The sequence below is a fragment of the Muscardinus avellanarius genome (assembly GCF_963383645.1).
Source record: "Muscardinus avellanarius genome assembly, chromosome: 11".
NCBI classification, from domain to species: domain Eukaryota; kingdom Metazoa; phylum Chordata; class Mammalia; order Rodentia; family Gliridae; genus Muscardinus; species Muscardinus avellanarius.
This window is the reverse complement of record NC_137797.1, coordinates 92,040,677-92,060,398: the sequence shown is the minus strand read 5'-3', so window position 1 is coordinate 92,060,398 and position 19,722 is coordinate 92,040,677. Positions and strand designations below refer to the sequence as shown.

Sequence of the window (19,722 nt, the reverse complement as noted above, 5' to 3'; positions counted from 1 at the left end):
GAAAGTCAAACAGTGATAAGAATCCTATCTGGATCACATTTCCTTAATAGCCAGGGACATCACCCACCAAGCCCTTTAGTCCTTGACCCGCTGCTAATGTCCTAAATGAGCTCTAGTAAATCCTATTTAGCTTTCTCCTGTGGGGAAATAACAAAACTTTCCTACAAAGATTTTCCCATTGCTAAATTTCCTGAGTTGTCCTAAGCATTTGATTAACATTTCCCACTGGGTTTTAAGCGTCTTACTGTTCAGTACAATGACTGATAGTGTTCTTCTCTAACTAGCTTTTGGTTAACCTGGCAGGCCTTATTTCATGTTAACCTACTGACCCCATGGAATTTTTCCATTTTTAAACAATTCCTTTTCTCTGCAGATTAAGCCTGTTAAACTATGACACTCATCCTGAATGAAGTCACTGTAGTCCAGAGAGTGCCAAATTAGCTACTTTCTGCTTTTGTGTTTGCTGCAACTCCCTCAGGCAGGTTCTGGTGTGATCTGACAGTAACGTATGCCCTCGGGCCCACACTTGCCCCTCCACCCTATCTGTTAGATCCCTCAACTAATCCTGTCCTTATCCTTCCCTTTCTTAGAAGTTCTCTCCCCTTGGAATAGAAGTGGTTGGCTGCCCCATTGATTTCCTTCCTTCCTTCCTTCCTTCCTTCCTTCCTTCCTTCCTTCTTGTGGTACTGGGGATTGAATCCAAGAGTACTCTACCACTGAGTTACATCCAGCTCTTTTTATTTTGATTTTGAGACAAGATCTCGCTAAGTTGTCTAGCCTGGCCTTGAACTTGCAATCCTCCTGACTCAGCCTCCCAAGCTGCTGGGGCTGCAGGCATGCGCCACCGCACAAGGCACCTGCTCCTTTCTCTAGGGCATATGTGTGCCATTTGTCATGTTCTCCTCTCCTTCCCCACTGCCTTTTGTAAGTGGGAGTGAATCGCACTATCTTCATTCACCCTTACCAATTTCCGGCTAAGTGACCAGGGTGTCTCTGGTGCTGGGACGGAGCCCAAGGCTGCTGCATGCGTGGCAAGTGCTCTGCTGATGAGCCACGCTTTCCACACCCCCACACTTACGAAATCTGCATTGTGCTGTTTTTACTACTCTTACCTCATTAGCCTATAACCATCATGTAAATAAGGGCTATATCATTTAGGATTCCTTAAACAACCATTAAAACAAAATAAACAAAAAGCAGGTCCTTAGGTGGACTTAATGACAAAAAGCATAAGCAGGCCAAGCATGGTGACACGCCTCTAATCCCAGTACTTTGGAGGCTAAGAAAGAAGAATTGCAGGTTTGAGGCCAGCCTCAGCAACACATCAAGACTCTCTGCAACCTAGTAAGACTGTTTCAAAATAAAAAAGGTCTAGGGGTAGAATTCCCCTGGGCTCAATCTCTAGTATTACCAATAAAAAAAAAAGAAAGAAAGAAAGAAAGAAAGAAAGAAAGAAAGAAAGAAAGAAAGAAAGAAAAGAAAGAAAAGAAAAGAGAAAGGGCAGTAAGAACACCTCAACACGCTCTGCTTCTGTTTCTGAATCTTGTTTGGCTTCCATGGTAACAGGTGCCTATGGAGGGAACCTGAGTGCGCTGGTCACTGCAGCTGAGCTGGGGTCATCCTGTGCACCGATTCAGCATACAGGTGAGTAAGGAATGGATAAAAGGGGTGATGTGACTTACTTGTTAGCTCAATATGCGATTCATAAGCCTGACATAGTATGTTTGCAAAAAAAATATAGTTTTTAACAAAGAGAATACTAGTGAACCATCACAAGTCGGGTAAGTATTCATTGTTTTCTGTTTCTCTGGCAGTGACATATCTGTCTTGAGCTAGCCAAGTACTCTAGCCAGGTTTCCCTTGTGACCAATCGCATCTGAGAGACAGCTGGCCAAAACGAAGAGTTCAACTCAGGGCCAATAAACAGTTTTCCTTTGTGTGAAGTTAAAAGGCCCAGGTGGGTGTTAAAACAGTTTTTGACCTTATGAGTATTGTGATTTTTAAAACTTAAGCTAATCATTCCTGGGTTGAGCAATATAATACTTGACACATGGAGTTTTAAATATAACTAAATTTAAATCCCAGCCTTCTGGAGAAAGCATTTTACTTGTACCTTATTCTAAGAAAAAGCACAAAACGTGAGTACTTGAGAGCAGGGTGCTCTGAGACCCTGGGTGGATATAAAATATAAGAGCTGGTCAGACTTACATCAAATCAGGGCGATATCTGTGAATAATTGCACACAGGGCCAGGCCACTTTTCCAAGACATGGTGAGATCTGTCACATTTACTCCTGCGTAGCCATCTGTCTGCCTTTGGCACCAACCCAGCAGTTTGCTTGAACGAGCTACAGACTCTAAAACAACAAAAACAATTACGATTGGAAATGTGGTTACCTAGCAGCATTAATACAGGGTTCCCTTTACAGTACACATACACAGTTGGAAAAATTACCAAAGTAACAGTCAGTACTATGTTTTAAAAGAAAACAATGAAGAACAAGGTCCCTCAACTGGTATGCAGGGATATGCAACTCGTGTCATAATAGTGGAATTCTAGGTACCAACTTATCTAGACTCCAAGGTCAGTGTCCATCCCCTACACTTGATCTTAGCCAAAGGGTCGAGAAGCGATAGTGTCCATCCCCTAACCACACTGATAACTCACAACTGATGACATGACCTGCTCATGCTAAAGCCCAGTGTCCCTTCAGCACTCCAGATCCTGACTCAGAGGGAAGAATGCCATCTACTGAACTGTCACTTCACCTACAACAGTGCTAGGGTTTCCCTGGAGAGTAGCTTGGCTAAGGAAGCCTTTTCCTCCAAAGCCCCACTGGGAAGATTAGATTAGAAAAGGTTCCATTGTATCCAGTAGTACATTAAACTGAAAGCAAACAAAGCTTTGCTCTCACACTCTCTAGGCACCGAGCAATTTGTCACATGAAGGCACTCTCTAGAGAAAGACACGGTTATAGGGCTGCGGACCCCAGACCACAACAATCCCCAGTCCCAGCTTGGCAGCCTACTCAACAGGTGATTACATCCTGAGAGACTGAAGAGGAAAACACGAACTTGGATGTTTTCCCATTCTTTGACATCTCTTCTAAAATCTGATCAGCCTTATCCTAGAAGAGCTCTGGTGACACACCTTTTAAGAGAATCTGTGAATTCCTGCTTGTGTCCAAGAAAAAGTCTGTTCTCTTCCCTAAGGCTGCTGAAAATATTTAGCTTTGCACTAAGTCATTTAGTGATTTGTGAACATAAGATAAAAACTGTGTGTTATAAAAATCCCGGTTAAGTCTTTCACGGTGGAAATGTTCTGAGATTTACACACAGAAATGCTCCCAGTACCATCTCTTGGCTTATAGACATTATTCGGCTGTTTCTTAAGTGTGTAGATCCATCCATCCAATACATACTGGGCAACTACTTCAGTATTTCTGCTTCCTGGCCACCAGGCTGTGAGCAGCACCGCTCTAAAACATGCTCCCCCTTGCCACAGGCCCAAAACAATGGAGCCCAAGGACCATGGATGAAACCTCTGAAACCATGAGCTGAAATAAATCTTTCCTCTTTTAAGTCTATTTATCTCAGGTATTTTGTCGTAGCAACAGAAAGCTGACAAATATAACATCTCAGTGGAAAAAGATGAAAATGTTTCTAATTGCCTCTTGGACCACATATCCACCTTGATATCCCCAAAGCACATCAAACTAAAAATATCCAAAAAAGAACTCAAACCTTCTCATCTCCCAATTCCTTCTTTAGACTGATATAGCACTAAACACAAATAGCTATCTCTTGTCCCTAAGGACAATCAACTGCCAATGTCTTTTGATTTTGCTTCCTTAGTCTCTCTCACATAATTAATAATGGCAACGATAAAGTTGCTGCTGTTTCTGACTACCCACTACTGCCAGGCACTGCAGTAAACACCCTACAGATGTCACAGAATCCTCATGATCAAAAATCCGAGGGAAGTATTGTAACTCATTTCCAGTACAAGGAAACTGAGGTTAAGAGATGCTAATTAATCCACCCAATGCACACACTCTGCAAACAGCAAGGCTGGGCCTGGGACCCAGCTGCATCTGGCCCAAAGCCTAAGCTCTTCTAACTGTGGTCCACTGCCTTCTCCCATCTCCATCCCCAGCCCAGTACCAGAGTTTGGCATTTACCACAGGTGGCAAGTACCACAGGTACTTCTGTGTAACATATTTCTAACTCGTCTCCCTGCTTCTGGTGCTTTCCCTTCTCCAGTCTATCTTACGAAGAGTTGATCAGGTGTCTTTAAAAAAAAAAAACTTTAGGGGACCGCAATACACATAAAATACGGAATGACCTTTCCCTTTACCACTGTATAATGGCAATGTTGCAGGCCTTCGCTAAAGTGTCGTTACATGTTCTCTGAAGTTTATCACCCAAATCTGAAGTGTATGTATGGAGGCATACTCCCTCTTGGGCCCACACGCGCGCGCTCTCTTCCTCCGACATCTATATCCAATCTTCCTCTACTCTCACACCACCTTGGACCAAGGTGATTTTTGTTCTGGGGACCGGTTTTGTGCACATTCTCGAGTTATATCCTATAGATGCTAGTAGCAATTTCTCCCCTCCCCCCAAGTATGACAATCAAGAAATGTCCCCAAATACCACCAAATGTCCTCTGGAGGGCAAACCACCCTTGGTTGAGAACCACTGCCTTTTACAGTACTGTGCACACGCTGTGGCTCAGTGGATGAATACAGACTTCTCTGAATGGGCTACCTGTCTTTCAAAGAGCCGTTAGCAGAACTCACCATTGCGGGTCAACTTTGGGGTAGTTCGAGCATTGACTAGGTTCTCCATTTCCAGATGAATATCCTTTGTTTCTCCAGTATCATATAAATGGCGGACCTGGCAGAAAAAAGTTAAGAAGAAAAATCAAATTCCACATAACAAACTTCTACCCAGAAGTAGAATGACTTAGATCAAAACCTGGGAAAGTGGGTTGGATAAAGTTAGTTAGTTTATTTATTTATTTACTTACTTATTTGGGGAGGAGGTCTGGGGGAGTTGAACCCAGCGCCTTGTGTATGCTAAGCATGCACTCTACCACTGGGAGCATTACCTCCAACCCATGGTAAAGTTTAGACACAAATTATAACAGTGAACTTTAAATCTTTAAATCTTTAATCTTTGCTGGGCGTGGTGGCGCATGCTTGTAATCCCGGCACTTGGGAGGCTGAGACAGGAGGATGGCACAGGTTCGAAGCCAGCCTCAGCTACTTAGTGAGGCTCTCAGCAACTTAGTGAGACCCTGTTTCCAAATAAAATATAAAATAGGTCTGGGAGTATAGCCCGGAGGTAGAAAGCCTCTGGGTTCCACCCCAGTACCACCAAAAAAAAACCTTTAATCGTTAACTGTAAGAAGTTTTGCTAAAAGTTATCTACTCAGCCACTGAGGTCCACCTGGTAGTCTCTGTTGGACCATTAAAGCTGTCCATTAATGGAAGAATTAAGGACACTTTACTACACACACACAGAAGTCCCAAACATCTAAATTTCAGATAGAAGAAGAGCAAGAAATTTCCCTAGAACAGAGGCAAAAATGTTAAACAGGCTGTTTTCTAAAAATAGTTGTACTGTTTGGGATTGCTATGCTTGTACGATGTCATTCTCAGTTTAGTGATTCTGAGAAACAACTCAATAGTACCACACGCAGGAAAAAAAAAAAACAACTAGCTAACAATAACAATAGCTTCTACTTAAAGAGTGCATGTTACCTTTCGAAGTTCTTCCAGGTGAACAATCTCATTTGCCTTCACAACGATCCTGTGAGTAGGGAGGGATTATTCTCTCCATTTCTCACATGAAAACTTGAGGCTCAGAGACAGTGAAATGGCCCAGGAGAGTTACAGGTGTTAAGTGGCAAATACTCAAGTGGAACTCACACTGACCACTGGACCAGTGCTCGCTCCTCGACAGTATGTGATCTGAGTTAGGAGGCTCAGGATGAAGTCCTGGGTCCACCATGATCCGTCACTTGTGATCTCCTGTAAATCATCAACTCTATGCCTCCCTGCCCAGTATGTTGATGAAGCATCCTACTCATTCTCACCAATTCTGGTAGACTGGATTACTGAAAGTGTATATAGGTATGAGATTACTAAGAGTGTGTAGGGTATTGATAACAAACATAGTTACATCTATTTAGATCTATCAGAGTTCTCATCGGTCCTGGGCAGGGGCCCCCATGTTAATAACTGACTAGAAGGCTCTTACCTGGCTTGGTCGGAGGAAGTTGACGTTAATGTTGGGATACCTGGTGACAGGGTCGATGCTGTACTGGCTGAAGTTTTTGCTCACATTCTCGGGGGTGGTCTGAGGCAGCAATCTGTAAATGCTTTCCCTGCAATAACATACAACTGTGTACTCAGAGCACTGCCAAGCACCATAATCTCCCTACCCTTCTGTAATACTGTGTAATGTTTTGACAGTAAACAAAATTATCTGATGTATACAATACATCTTCATCATTGACAAAGTTTCCTCCAACTCTATGTTGTCCCCAGCCTGCCAGGCCACCACCCTCTGACTCCACAGCACTGGGCTAGTTAAGAGCTAAGGAGAAGGGCAGGGATGGTGGTGGGGCAGTGACAAATGTCTGGTGCAATTTAAAAGGCAACTAACTTACTGTTTTGTTTTTGTTTTCCACACATCAATATCTAATCTTTAGGAAAAACAGATGAGAACAGAACTTGCCATCATTTTTGCCAAAATGTCTTAAGAAACAGAATTAAAGTGACATCAACTACCAATTACATCAAGGAAATTTTGTCTAGCTCTCTTTGTCAAGACACTGATTCTGTATGTGTGGTGGCCGGGTGAGGGGGATCCTGGGGATTGGACCCAAGCACGCTCTACCTCTGAGCCTCTCCCTGCCCGGTCCTATATTATTTTTCACTCTGATACCAGGTCTTGCTGTAGCTGGCCTTGAATCTGTAGTCTTCTGTCTCAGTCTCCCAAGTACTATGATTAGAGGTGTGTACCATCACACCTGGCTTAAGGTGCTGGTTCTTTATCAGCAAGGAAATCCTAAATATTTGAGCTCATTTGTAAAAAAATCTGCTTCAAGTCAGGTATGATGGCACACATTTGTAATCCCAGTACTTGGGAAACTGAGACAAGAAGGATGATCATAGGTTCACAGCCAGCCTCAGCTACTTAGTGAGGCCCTCTGCAACTTAGTGAGACCTTGTTTCAAAATAAAGAATAAAAAATAGGGCAAAAAAAACCCTAAGTTTCAGATATTTTTTTGGTACAGGGGATTGAACCCAGGGGCATTCTAGCTCTGAGCTACACCCTCAGCCCTATTTTTTATTCTTTATTTTGAAACAAGGTCTCACTAAGTTGCAGAGGGCCACACTAAGTAGCTGAGGCTGGCCTTGAAACTGTGATCCTCCTGTCCCAGCCTCCCAAGTACTGAGATTACAAACATTCACCCATCATGCCCGGTACACTTAGGAGTTTGAGAAACCTTTAAAAGTAATTTGGTATTTTCCTTATTTATGTAATGGTCATAAAAGAATCAGATACTTATAAAATATGTTGTCTTTCCTCTCTTAAAAATGAAAATATCTTTTTAAAATACTTTTATTGGTGCATTACAGCACGAAAATACCTTTAATAAAAGGAAAGAAGCAAGAGAAAAGAAGGAAGACCTTGTACTGGGCCTGGGGGGTAAGCTACTTCTTCCCTTTTTCTCCTAGAAGAAACCCATGATTTCTTCCCATTACCTCTCTGCCAAGACTTCCAAGGGGCTGGTTCCTAGAGACCAACTTCGTACCATCCAGGCAGAGTCCATAGCAGCTAGAAAGCCCCGGGCTATTCCTGTTCCCATTGGCCAGAAAGGCTAGGAAGGAGACATAAAACAAAGAGTTAAAACAATTGGGGAAAAGAGGGATAGCGGAGATTGAAACCTGGGCCTTTTATAGCCTAGGCAAATGCTCTACTACTGAGTTACAATCTGTGGCCCTTTCCACTATCTTTCTACTTTGAGATAGGGTCTTGCCCAGGCTGGTCTCAAACTTGTCCTGCTTCCATCTCCCCAGTAGTGGTAATTACAGGTATGAGTCCCTCATCTGGTTAATGAATTTTTTTTCTTTTTCTTTTTGTAGTACTGGGGATTGAGCCCAGGATCATCCAACCACCAAGCTATGTTCCTGGACCCATTTGTTTTTATCTAGAAACAGGGTCTCACTAGGTTGATGATAGTCTTATTACTTGCTGAGGCAGCCCTTGAACCTGTGATCCTCCTGTCTCGGCCTCCCAAATATTAGTATTACAAGCATGTGCCACCACCACACCCAGCATGAATTATCTTTTAATAGAGGAAAGCTAAGCTGGGCGTGGTGGTGCAAATTTGTAATTCCAGCATTTGGGAGGCTGAGACATAAGGATTGTGGTTCACAACCAGCCTCAGCTACATAGGGAGGCCCTTTGCAACTCAGTGAGACCCTGTTTCAAAATAAAGAATAAAAAATAGGGCTGTAGGTGTAGCTCGGAGGTAGAATGCTCCTAGGTTCCATCCTCAGTACAGGAAAAAAAAAAAGGAAGAAAAAAAAAGAAAAAAGAAAAGAAAAGAAATCATTAAGGGACAAATAAAGTCTGCTGTTGACAGTAGTACTGGCAACTCTCTGGCCTCAGGATTTCTCTAACTAGTAGAAGGGCACGTCACAAGTTACAGAACTTCTACCCATGCTTGGCAAGCCTGGATTCCCAGGGGCCTGGCTTTCTCTCTGTTGGTTTAACTCTTGCAGGGCGTTTCCTGCGCTATAGATGTTTCCTCCTCAACCGTTCTATCCTGGCCTGCTCCTCCTTCCTGGTGCCTCTTCACTACTGCCTCTACTACGAAGTGCTGCCACCCTAGTACTCACCTCCAGGAGGCTGTCCCCAACCAGAGCCACTAATAACTGGTGTCCGTTCTGTTCCCGTACCAAGGCCGCGTTCTCTGAGGCGTACATACAAGTGAAGTCAAACATGGCCACGTCGGGCTGCCCGTAGTGATTGATGGCGAAGTCCAGAGAGGGAAGCTGCTGCTGGGTGGAAAAGTCGGCCGCCTCCCGGGCGTAGTTCAGCAGGGCCTCCTGGTCCACGTTCTCCCGGGAAAGCAGGAGTTCTGTGTCAGCATAGTCCTGTGCAGAGAGAAGGCACAGGATGCAAAGGGCCAGGCAGGGATGAGCGTCAGATACGTGCCAGACGTAGCCCAGCTTCACAGCTTTTCCTACCCCCGAAGTGATTTCATATTCTAAAACCAAGTCTTTTATAGAGATTTCTAATAAAAGGTTGGGAGTGGTGTTTGAGAGTGCACAGGCATCACTACCTAAGACAGTCCCAGCCTTTCCATTTACTTGGCGCAAGACATGACTCCTCTGTTCCTGGCCAATTGACCTCATGGAGTTGTTCAGAGTAACAAAAAAAAAAAAAAAAAAAATTACTATAAACCGAAAAAGCATTTTATAGTTTATGTTCTTTTCTGGATAGCGGGCAGCTTTTGGGTAGCTGGGACCACATGAAACCCTCAGCCTTGTATAGCTTCATCACACCCAGAGGAAGAACCTGAAAACTTTACAGCCAAAGAGGTGTGACGGTAGGAGCAACAGTAGCCCGGGAGGAAGGGAGGGAGTACACTGGAAATCAAAGAGGTTTTCAAAATCATACAGAAGGGCCTGTGAGGCTCTGATAGAAACCAATGAACCAAGAAAAACAATGGTAAGGAGAAAAGGGTTCCCAAAGAAGGGACCTTCTGCAAAGCTCCCGGTTTCTGAGGTTCCGGTGTCTGAGCCATGTATGTCTCTACTCTCCTAAAGTGGGGCCTACAGTTCCTAAGGGCCCCTGATGGCACTTTCAGCTGCAGCTACAAGCCTTCAGAGGCCAAAACACAAACACTCAGGTTGGCCCTGGAATACTGTTTGTTCAACCTTAAGTGGCCACAATCGGTTTAGTACAAGCAGCACACACCGAAGGCATGGCCCTTGCCCTCTAAAAGAATAAATAAAGAGGAAAAGTAAACCAGGTCTTGGCATTGTAGATTGTTCTTATCTAATTTCAACTAATCGCCACAGCGCTGCCCAGATGGAAGATTTAAGTCTTGGTCCCAAGGCATCCCAACTGCTTGACTGGCTAGTTCTTACTGACAGCAATGTAACAGCCCCAGATAATGAACAAACCCACTTTATAAAGCATCTAGCTAAATACGTCTTGCTTTTGTTTTCACAGAATGCACTGTACAAAGTGCTCTGTCTCATCTCTCCCTGCATACAAACGAGACGGCTTTGCTGAGAAACAGACATGAGGTTCACGGGTGGAAAGGAGACTCTGTGCAGAAGCACGTGCCCATCAGCCTGCTCCCCACGCTGCTCTCAGATACGGCAAGAGTGTGACTCAGGCTAAAGAGACTTGACTCATTACCATCCTGCAAAAACAAAGGCCTCCCTGAGAGTCAGTTGTGAGGCTGGTAGAAACTGGACGGGCCTGAATCAACACCTCTGGTGTCTCTTGGCTTCTAGCTCCCTCATCACACAGAAACAATAATTCACATATTCAGACCAATGAGCCCGACTAAGCCTACATGGGAAAAAGACTGTGCTGTGCCTAGCTAAGGACACACATTAGGCCCTTGTTCAGCCAGAAAGAGGCTTAAATACCCCTGACCCAGTCACTGCTGCCTGGACCTCTGATAACCACGTCTTCAGTAAAACCAGAGCCACAGTCAGGCTGTCATAAAGAGCAAGTGCTGCTTCCTGGTCAAACTCTTGTCCCTCTATCATCCACCTTCCAAAAGAAGACCTACTGACCAACCAATAACAGTCATATGTGGAATTCACTATAACCACAAATAAAGTTGCCTAAACCCGTCTGCATAGAATAATGCCTAACACTCGCTCGGAAAGAATCCAATGGCAGGAGAGGGGCGTGGACTGGGGTTTTACTGAAACAATACTGACCATGTTGAGAATGGCTAAAGCCAGATGAGGGGCACACAAGTTCATTTTACTATCACCTACTTCGGTTTATGTTTACAATTTTCTATAAGAAAAAGCTTTTTCACAAACTTGGAAAAAAAAAAAATAAACATCAGTGGTTTCAGAAGATACATTCAGTGCTCTGACTCCCTTGCAAGAAAAGCCCATTAGCTAACACAGTTCTTTTCTCTTGGTGACCATATTACGTAGTTCAACGACAACAACAACAACAACAATTAAAGGTGGTTTGAAAGAATCCAATGCTCACGTGCAGTATGACCCCTTTGTCCAGTAGACTCTGCTTTTTGGCTGTCATAACGAAATAGTGCGTGTCATCTTTGTAGTAGACAATGTTCTCCAGATCAATACCTGTGCCCAGAAAACAAATATGTAAATAAACAAGCTGGCTGAGATTAGGACAGCCAGAAAGACTGTGCTTGTGTCTGTGAGACGAGGTCGTCAAACTCCAGGCAGGAAGATGTTCAGACCCACATTCTCATGTCCTACACAGTCAAGTTCATGAAAATAAGAGTATCATTTCCCTTTGTATTACTCTATAATTCACTCAATATCAAGTTATCCTGAGAACAAAAATCAAAACTAAACACAAAACCGGGTATGTTGGTGAACCCCAATAATCCCATTTCTTGGGAGACTGAGACAGGAGAATCATAAATTTGAGGCCAGCCACAGCAACTTAATGAGGCCTTTGGCAACTTAGTGAGACCCTGTTTCAAAAAAAAAAAACAAAAAAAAAAACACTTTAAAAAAGGGTTGGGGTACAGCTCATAGGCAGAATGCCCCAGATTTCAATCTCCGGTACCCCGCAAACACAGATCTAAGGATGGGAAAAACAAAAACAAAAAAAGAAGCTAACTCTATGAGTGAGTATGGGTTAGTTAATGGGTTAAACCTCTTTGATAGTCATCAAAGAAGCTAGAGGAATCTCCTAGATACTTAAAAAAAAAAGGATCAATGTCTGGAAGCAGAGAATAAACTACTGACTTTTGAATTTAATTCATCTAAATGAAAAGATGTCATGAAAAGCAATCGAGTCTAAAAAGCAGAGAATGAAGATGTATTTTTGTTACAGCAGAATATCTAAGTTAATTTATTCAAAAGCTATTATACAATAATGTTATTTCTATCTAGGTCATGGTTTGCTTTCAAGCTCAAACTGGAACTCAGAAAAAAGACTACATTCTTAATACCTAAAGTTATGTTCTCGATAAGACCAGAGAGCGACCAACTGGCAATTTGCCTCATCCAGCACTGTAACTCTGCATCACAACATAGGGGTGAGGGGTTGGGGATAAGCTGGTAGAAGGTAAAATAAATATTTTTAAAGCAAATAAATAAAACCGAAACCCGGAGCAGCCACGTCACTGTGCTGGGGATTAATACTAGCACAGGAGACCAATGGCATGGAAGGATCATGTTGAGAACAAAATATGAGAGTAAAGAAAGAGCAGAGAGTCCAGTGGCATGGCAGCTGCACTGAGGACCACCCGCCCTGCCTTCCCGGAGCCCCAGGAACACAGTAACGAGTATTATTCAGGCTTTATCCTTTTGGCTTTGGAGGCATCTTCACAAACCTGTGGCTTCTCGTAGTTCCTGGAAAAATTTTTGGTTGAATATAAAAGCCACACCACTGATCTCCTCCACTTTGGCTTCTGCTGTTGTATTTCGGTTAATAAAATTTGCTGTAATGGCAATGGCCAATTTGCCACGAAATTCTTTCCGACGAAATCCTGGAGGGAAACACATTTTCAGAGGAGGCAACAGTTGGCTACAGAAGGAGGAAAATCGCATCAGATTGGGAGGAAGGTGTTGATAAAGACATTAGCAAATGTGGGTGATGAGAATCAATGGAGAAATTTCGAGGCAGCTCTGCTTCTTCTGAAAATAAGCTATTTACCTACCAAAGAATACAACAATTCAGGAGTGAAGTCAAAATCTCTCACATCATTAACAACTTGAAATCTGACTGATCAGAATACTGCTTGGTATTGGGGACTCTATTTTAAAAAAGGGTAGATGTGTTGGTTTATCAGTATGTAGATTAAATCCTGTAGTCCAAGCCCTCTAAGTATCTCTTATAACCCTACAAGAGTGCCCTATTAGGACGACTGGGGTGCCACCCAATTAAAATAGGCAGCATATGTACAAATTCTCAGGGAACACGGTCAGCCTCTACTCTGCTGTGAACCAGGCAAAGGAGCACAAGCCAGTACCTTCTAAGGTGTTCCTACGGCCATCCCCACCGATGATCACTTCAAATTCATACTCTGACACGGGATGAGTTTTGGGGTGTACCAGTGCCCGCCAACCTATCCCTGTGGAACAAAAGCAAAAACAAGGTAATCACAAAGACCACATTTTTGTCTCCAAGACCATCACTAGATACCCAGGCATATAGTCTACACACAGCAGTATAAAAGAATGGGGCACAAACACCAGATAGAAATAAGCTACAAAGAGGGCTTAACAGAGGGTCTTTCTCCACCGTATAGTTTTCCATAATACAAATGCCTGATGATATAATTCTACATACCATAATACTTTATCAAGGCCTTCTTATTAAGCCAAAAGTCCTCAAAGGCTAAAGAAAGAAGTTCCTTTAACTAAATATAAAAACTACTTGCAGATTCCTCTAGTTTTCTCCTTTTATCTCATCTGTTGTTATCCATTCAGTGCCCTTCATGCTTTCTTCATTTGCCCAATTCAACTTACGCTCATTTTCTTGGTCCTCAGGAGGCTGGACAAGTCCTTGGAATTCTACATTGACATGTATTTCGATGCCTAGGATCAAGGCTACTTTCAAAAGTATTAGTTGGAGTTGACGGATACCTGGGTGAATACAAAGACTATGCGTTTGCAAGATCACAAAGAGAAGAGAGAATCCATCGGTGGTTGCTCCTCAGGTTCCACCCATCCAACTATACACAGTCAAATCAGGCTGTCAAAGCCTGAGTGGTAGGAGACATTTTCCAAACAATGTTCTCTGACCCCCACCCCCGGTACTGGGAAGTGAACCTCATGTATGCTAAGCAGCGCTCTACCAGTGAGCTGCATCCCCAGCCTTTCTTCTTCCCTTCTTAAGGAGCAATACAAAGCAGTGGAGGAGATGCTCTGGAGACTTTCAAAGCCATCTGTACCTTTGGGTGCAGACAGCTGAAAGCTCAAAGACAGCATGGGACTGTGGCCAACCGATGACTCTCTTTTCTATCTTCCTCTGATCTAGCCAGAGGCACCTTTTCCAGCATTACCCACAGTCCCAATAGAACACAGCACCTACCACAGGACATGGCGAGGTGCGCCCATGGGTGCACTTTCCAAGCTTGATGCAAAGCTGCCGTGTCACTTCACAGGAGTCCCTACCATCTCCTTTCCACCTCGTCACCTCACTGATCTTCACACACTCTTACCAGGTAAGTAAGAGAAATCAGTTAATCCCCCACTGGTCTACAGTTGTAGAAACTAAGGCCTAAAATGATTAAAAACCTTGCACATTGTCATGGAGAGATTTACACATTTATTTAATGTCTAACAAGTCCCTATCTAGTCCAAGCATTGCAGCAATACTAGGCACACAGACCCCTTCAAAGACAGAAAGCCCTGATCTTAGCCCCCCTCAAAATCCTGCCACACATACCAGCCGGGAGACAAATCCAGTGAATGGATGACCCTCAGTCTTCTCTCAAGGTCAAATTTACCTGTAGCTGGTGACTAATCTTCTAAGAGGACTTGCAAATCCTCCTCTAAGTCGTCATGGTTATTTTCCTCAGCTTACCACAACTACCACCCTTCTGAGTCACATCCCCAAAGACTCCCGAAATCCCGTGCTAGGATACATTTTAATTTTGCAGACAGATGTGGTTCCAAGATACTTTGCAATTATGGCCTGGGAGATGGGCAGAGCACTTCCTCTGCCTGTCTCCGCCAGAGAAAGTGGCAGATTTCAGCCTGTGTTTGATAAACTGGCACAACCATTTCAAAGAACAAAAGGTCCAGTGGTTCAAATGTATTTACAGGACACACCTGGAGGAGCTCAGAACAAAGATTCTTTGATAAAGTTTCCCTGGAATCACTAATGATAATCAATAAAATTAAAAAAGACTTCAATGTCATAATGCAGACACTATCTTTTCTGAGTTGGGTTTTCAGATATGCCCTTTACAGTCATAAAAACAAACCACTGACTGCAATAACATATTTATTTACCTTAGAAGAGCACAGCCCCAGAATGAGCTTAGAGATGCAAGAAATGGCAAGAGCTGGTCTGGCCGCAGATGTCAAGAGCATCACCCACTATCAACTTGCCAATAATGGCCAAGCCACGGCTCCGCTTCCTAAGTGTAGACTGCACCCCACCACAGCACTTTCTTCTTACATCAGTACAGCATATGGAAGACCGCACCGCAGTGGGCCACAGCCTGTGTATTTCTTCCCACTAGACCAAACCCACCAGAAGACTGAGGCCCCAAATGGCACCTGTTTCCTGCCGCCTGGCCCACATACCACAAGGCCCAACTCACACATCCTCAAGCCGGACTCCTCCTGCATACAGGGCATGTTTGTAATTCAGAGTCCAGGTTACAGAACCACTGCTGGCAGGTTTTGCCTCCAAGCAGAGTGTGCTGGCTACATGGCAGATTAGGACCAAGGGGGGCTGTCGAACAGGAATTCCTCAGCTAATCTACTTGTCTGTCTGCTAAATGAGTGTACGGGAGTAGGACTAAAATCCTACAGGAGAGATGGTTTTACTCACTGATATGGTCGATGGCTCCAGCACAGAACTTGCCATAGAACTTCTTGGCACCCAGACCTCGTAGATCATGTATGGTGAAAGGCCAGAGATGCAAGACATTGTTGCGGGAGAAGGCATCTCGCTTCTCAATAACCACCACCTTGGCTCCCAATAAGGATAAGTCAATGGCTGTGCGGAGACCACAGGGCCCAGCTCCGATGATGAGACACTGGAAAACACAGCTGCTTTAGGGGAAGGGCTGCACCTCGAGAAACACATTTCTAGAAAAAGTTTCATGATTTCATAACCACTATTCCTGGAAGACCCCAATAAGGCCTATCCCCCCCACCACCCAGACACCTTTGAACTCATATGAATCATACTATAACCCTGCAATGGCTTAACCAAAGAGTTTGTATTGCTGTGGATGGGGAAGGCTGAACTGTCAGGGCAACATGTGAACACAGCACATCTTCATCTGGGGAAGCCTGTAAGGCTATTCTCTAATGTACATGATGTACATTCACAAACACATCAAAGTCAATCACTAAGCCAAACATGAAGGGGGGGGATGGGGTGGAAATTGGGGAAGGGCTAAATGAGTGATGTGTGCATGTATGCCTCTACCATCTTAACCCTATTAAGATGTATGACTACAATGCACCAATGGAAATTTTTAAAGAATAGTCAAACGAACATAGTTAATGGACCTACAAAATTTTAACAGGGTATAATCTTAATTTCCTAGGATAGGCTAATGCTAGAATCTGCCTGGTTCTCAGACAGCCCATCTCTACTCAATGCTTCTCATTGGCACCTGGTTAAAGCCTCATGTCAGGACCTCAAGGCCCGGGAGCAGTAAGGCCCTTACCTTGGTGTTCGTGCACGCTTTTCCCTTTTTGTAGTCTTTGTGACTGCCCCGTTTGTCCAACTTTGCCCAGAGGGCTTTGGCTTTCCAATAGTTCAGCTTGGATTTGAGCTTGTGATAGAAGGACCGGTAGTCCTTAGGCTTCAGTTCCAAGTGGTCACAGAGCTCTTGGAAGGACTTGAGGGTTCCTTTGCAGGTGGTGGCCTGAACAAACCGGTCAAAGAGGGCATGAGCTTGGTTCACAGTCTCATGCTTACTCTCCTCCATGCTCCCCCACTCTGGGCACCCCAAACAGGGGGCAGTGGGATGACTACAGATCCACCTGGCACTGTCACCTTAACCTAAAAAGAGGAGAAAGAAATGGTCAGTATTTCTTTATTTACATTTTCCAATAAATTCACTCCTTCCTGAAACAGCCCCCAAGTGATGACACATTCATTCAACATGCGTACACTGAAATGCTCCAGGCACTGACCATGACATCGGGGTAGAAAGATGAGTGAGGCGGCTTTGGCTTTCAAGGATCTTGCCGCCCAGTGCATGGCAGACACCAGAGCGCAGCACTGCAATGTGCTATATGAAGCGCCACAGGAAGCCAGGCATGGTGGTGTAAGCCTATAATCCCAAGTGACTGGGAGGCTGAGGCGGAGGATAACATGCTGACTCAGCCTCTCACCTCAAAAGTGTTACTCAGCAGCCCATCCATCCAGCTTTGGATATTAAGAAGTACACTGCTAATAAACATGCTTGTCCCACTATCTGTGTGGCCTAGAGTCCAGCCAGAAACGAAACTAGGAGGCTGGGGTAGCTCAGTGGTAAAGCACCAGCCCAGCACACATGAGGCCCTGGGTTCAATCCCCAGTGACAAGCAAGGAAGAAAATAAAAGAAATACAGAGAATTGGAACAATCCAAGGGTTTAAGTAGCAGTAAGTAGTAAGAGAAATGTTTTACAGTTACTAAAAACAATCCATTATCTTCTCAACAAGTCAAGACTAATCTTTATACACACACACACACACACACACACACACACACACACACACATGAAACTGAATTCAGAGGCATTCTACCTCGAGCTATAGCCCTAGCCTTTTTTAAATTTAATTTAATTTTGAATCAGGGTCCTAGGTTGATGAGTCTCACTAATTGCTGAGGCTGTCCTTGAGCCTTCAATCCTCCAGTCTCAGTTTCCGAGATTAAAAGTACTGGGATTACAAGCATGCACCACACCCAGCTCAAGACTAATCTTAAAAAGTGGCGGATAGTCAAAGATGGTTTGCTGGAGTAGAAAACTCCACCTGTGCTTATGTAAAGGCAGAAAGGTGGCAGGTAACAACCATGCACTGGAAACAAAGGCCCAGAGAGCATTTACTACACTGGCCTCAGCTCGTGCTCTGCGTGGAGACCTCTGCATCTTTACTTGCTCTTTGGCCAGCAGAGAGCATTGTGCAATCCTGACCCTGCACACCCTACCGGTGTTCACAATCAACCTTAACTCCACCAGAGTTACAATGAAACCTTTGGCAAGCTTTAAACACACCTGGCCTGATCTACCTTGGGTCAAGGAAAAATAATGATTTTTTTTTTTCTTCCTGAATAGCAGCTACCTTCTACTTCTTGCCAGGAGTTGGAGCTCTCAGAACTATTTTTGCTGAGTCTAACACTGAAGGTCTCTCACCTCCCTCCCTCCCTCCCTTTTTTTTTTTTTTTTTTTTTTTTGGTGGTACTAGGATTAAACCCAGGGGCATTCTACCTCTGAGCTACATCCACAGCCCTATTTTATTTTTAATTTTGAAACAGGGTCTTGCTGAGGCTGGCCTCAAACCTGTGGCCCTCCTGTCTGTAATCCCACGTACTGGGATTATAGGTATGCAAACCACACCCAGTTCATACCACATATTTCTAAAATCCTTTCACCGGCTTCACGCTCATAGATTCCTTCAAAGTGCATCTTGGGCATTTTTTTTTTTTTCCAAAGAAGAGTTCTACGTCCGTGGGCTGACGTTCCCATCACTGGATATAGATCATTCTGGAATAAATATTCACTTCCCAACAACTGCTCACCACGACAGAGAAGCTCCAAATCCAATTTCTCCATGCACAAACACTTCATTAATAACTTTCCCAATCCCCCTGCAAGTGTGAAGCACTTTCAAATGAACAGGTTTCAGCACCAGCCCCCAGAGCCCTGCAGCGCACCCTCTTCCAAGGGGCCAGCAATATTAGGTGCCCAGGCTAAAGAGCAGGACCTGCAGGCTGCTAATGACAGCAGATAAACCAGCAGGTTGGTTGCTGGAACAATGCGACAGGCACCTGACGTAAGACTACACGAGACCGATTCCCCTGGGCTGCTTCGCTTTTCCTCCTCTGTGAGCCAGATGGCCGCAGAGGAAGGCAAGTCTTGAGAGACAGCGCACTATTCGGTGGCTCTGCCACAATGGGACTGTCTGATTTGCAAGAGGACTTACCCAGCCTTCTGACTCACAGCCGAGAAGAATGGCAGGGAAGGGCCATTCCTGTTACAATCCCGTTTCCCTCACTCCTGAAGGTCAAAGCCACCTCATGCTCCTCCTGGCCTCTCCTGGACCACCCGTGTGCCACACATCCCAGTATCCTGGGAAATCAACATTCCTAATCACAGGAACCTAGGAGCCAGGAAACCTCAGGAAGGTGCCAAAAATCCCTCCGGCAGAAAAGCCAAGGTGTGGAAATAAAGGGGCAAGGAAGCGAGGAGCCTGCGGAGAGGAGGAACCGGAGGTGCCCGGGCGACGCCCAGCTTCAGCGCATCCACGCATCCCTGCTGGCTGGCTGACGGTACCCTGCATGTTCTGTCTCGTGGCAGCTGACTGCTGACTCAGACACCCTGCAAATTCCTTGGCGGTGGAGGGAAGTGGCGGGGAGACAGATGGCCGATGGAGAACGTGCAAGAACAGGGTTCATGTTTCTATTTACGATGAGAATGAGAGGTCGGCCCTGACTCATGGCTGGTGATGAGAACACTCAATCTCTAGCTCTTAGAATAGGTGGGTGGTTGTTTGTGGGGCTAGGGAAGAGAACTGTGTTTAAAAATAGAAAAAGAAAAGAGAAACAAAAGA

The 19,722-nt window shown here is 44.5% G+C and overlaps 1 protein-coding gene across 5 annotated transcripts in view; it reads right to left on the bottom strand.

Moving 5' to 3' along the window:
• MICAL3 (microtubule associated monooxygenase, calponin and LIM domain containing 3) overlaps positions 1-16,893 on the bottom strand; it is a gene marked incomplete at both ends in the record, with an annotated part of 127,667 nt that extends 110,774 nt beyond the window's left edge. For all 5 annotated transcript variants that reach the window (XM_080705673.1, XM_080705674.1, XM_080705675.1 and 2 more), the window contains 11 exons: positions 2,209-2,356; positions 4,802-4,898; positions 6,267-6,393; positions 7,781-7,896; positions 8,921-9,178; positions 11,277-11,377; positions 12,604-12,759; positions 13,243-13,344; positions 13,742-13,858; positions 15,780-15,987; positions 16,630-16,893. In XM_080705673.1, the coding sequence (XP_080561799.1) occupies positions 2,209-2,356; positions 4,802-4,898; positions 6,267-6,393; positions 7,781-7,896; positions 8,921-9,178; positions 11,277-11,377; positions 12,604-12,759; positions 13,243-13,344; positions 13,742-13,858; positions 15,780-15,987; positions 16,630-16,893 (1,694 nt within the window). The remainder of the gene's footprint in view (positions 1-2,208; positions 2,357-4,801; positions 4,899-6,266; positions 6,394-7,780; positions 7,897-8,920; positions 9,179-11,276; positions 11,378-12,603; positions 12,760-13,242; positions 13,345-13,741; positions 13,859-15,779; positions 15,988-16,629) is intronic.
• Positions 16,894-19,722: the final 2,829 nt, after the last annotated feature.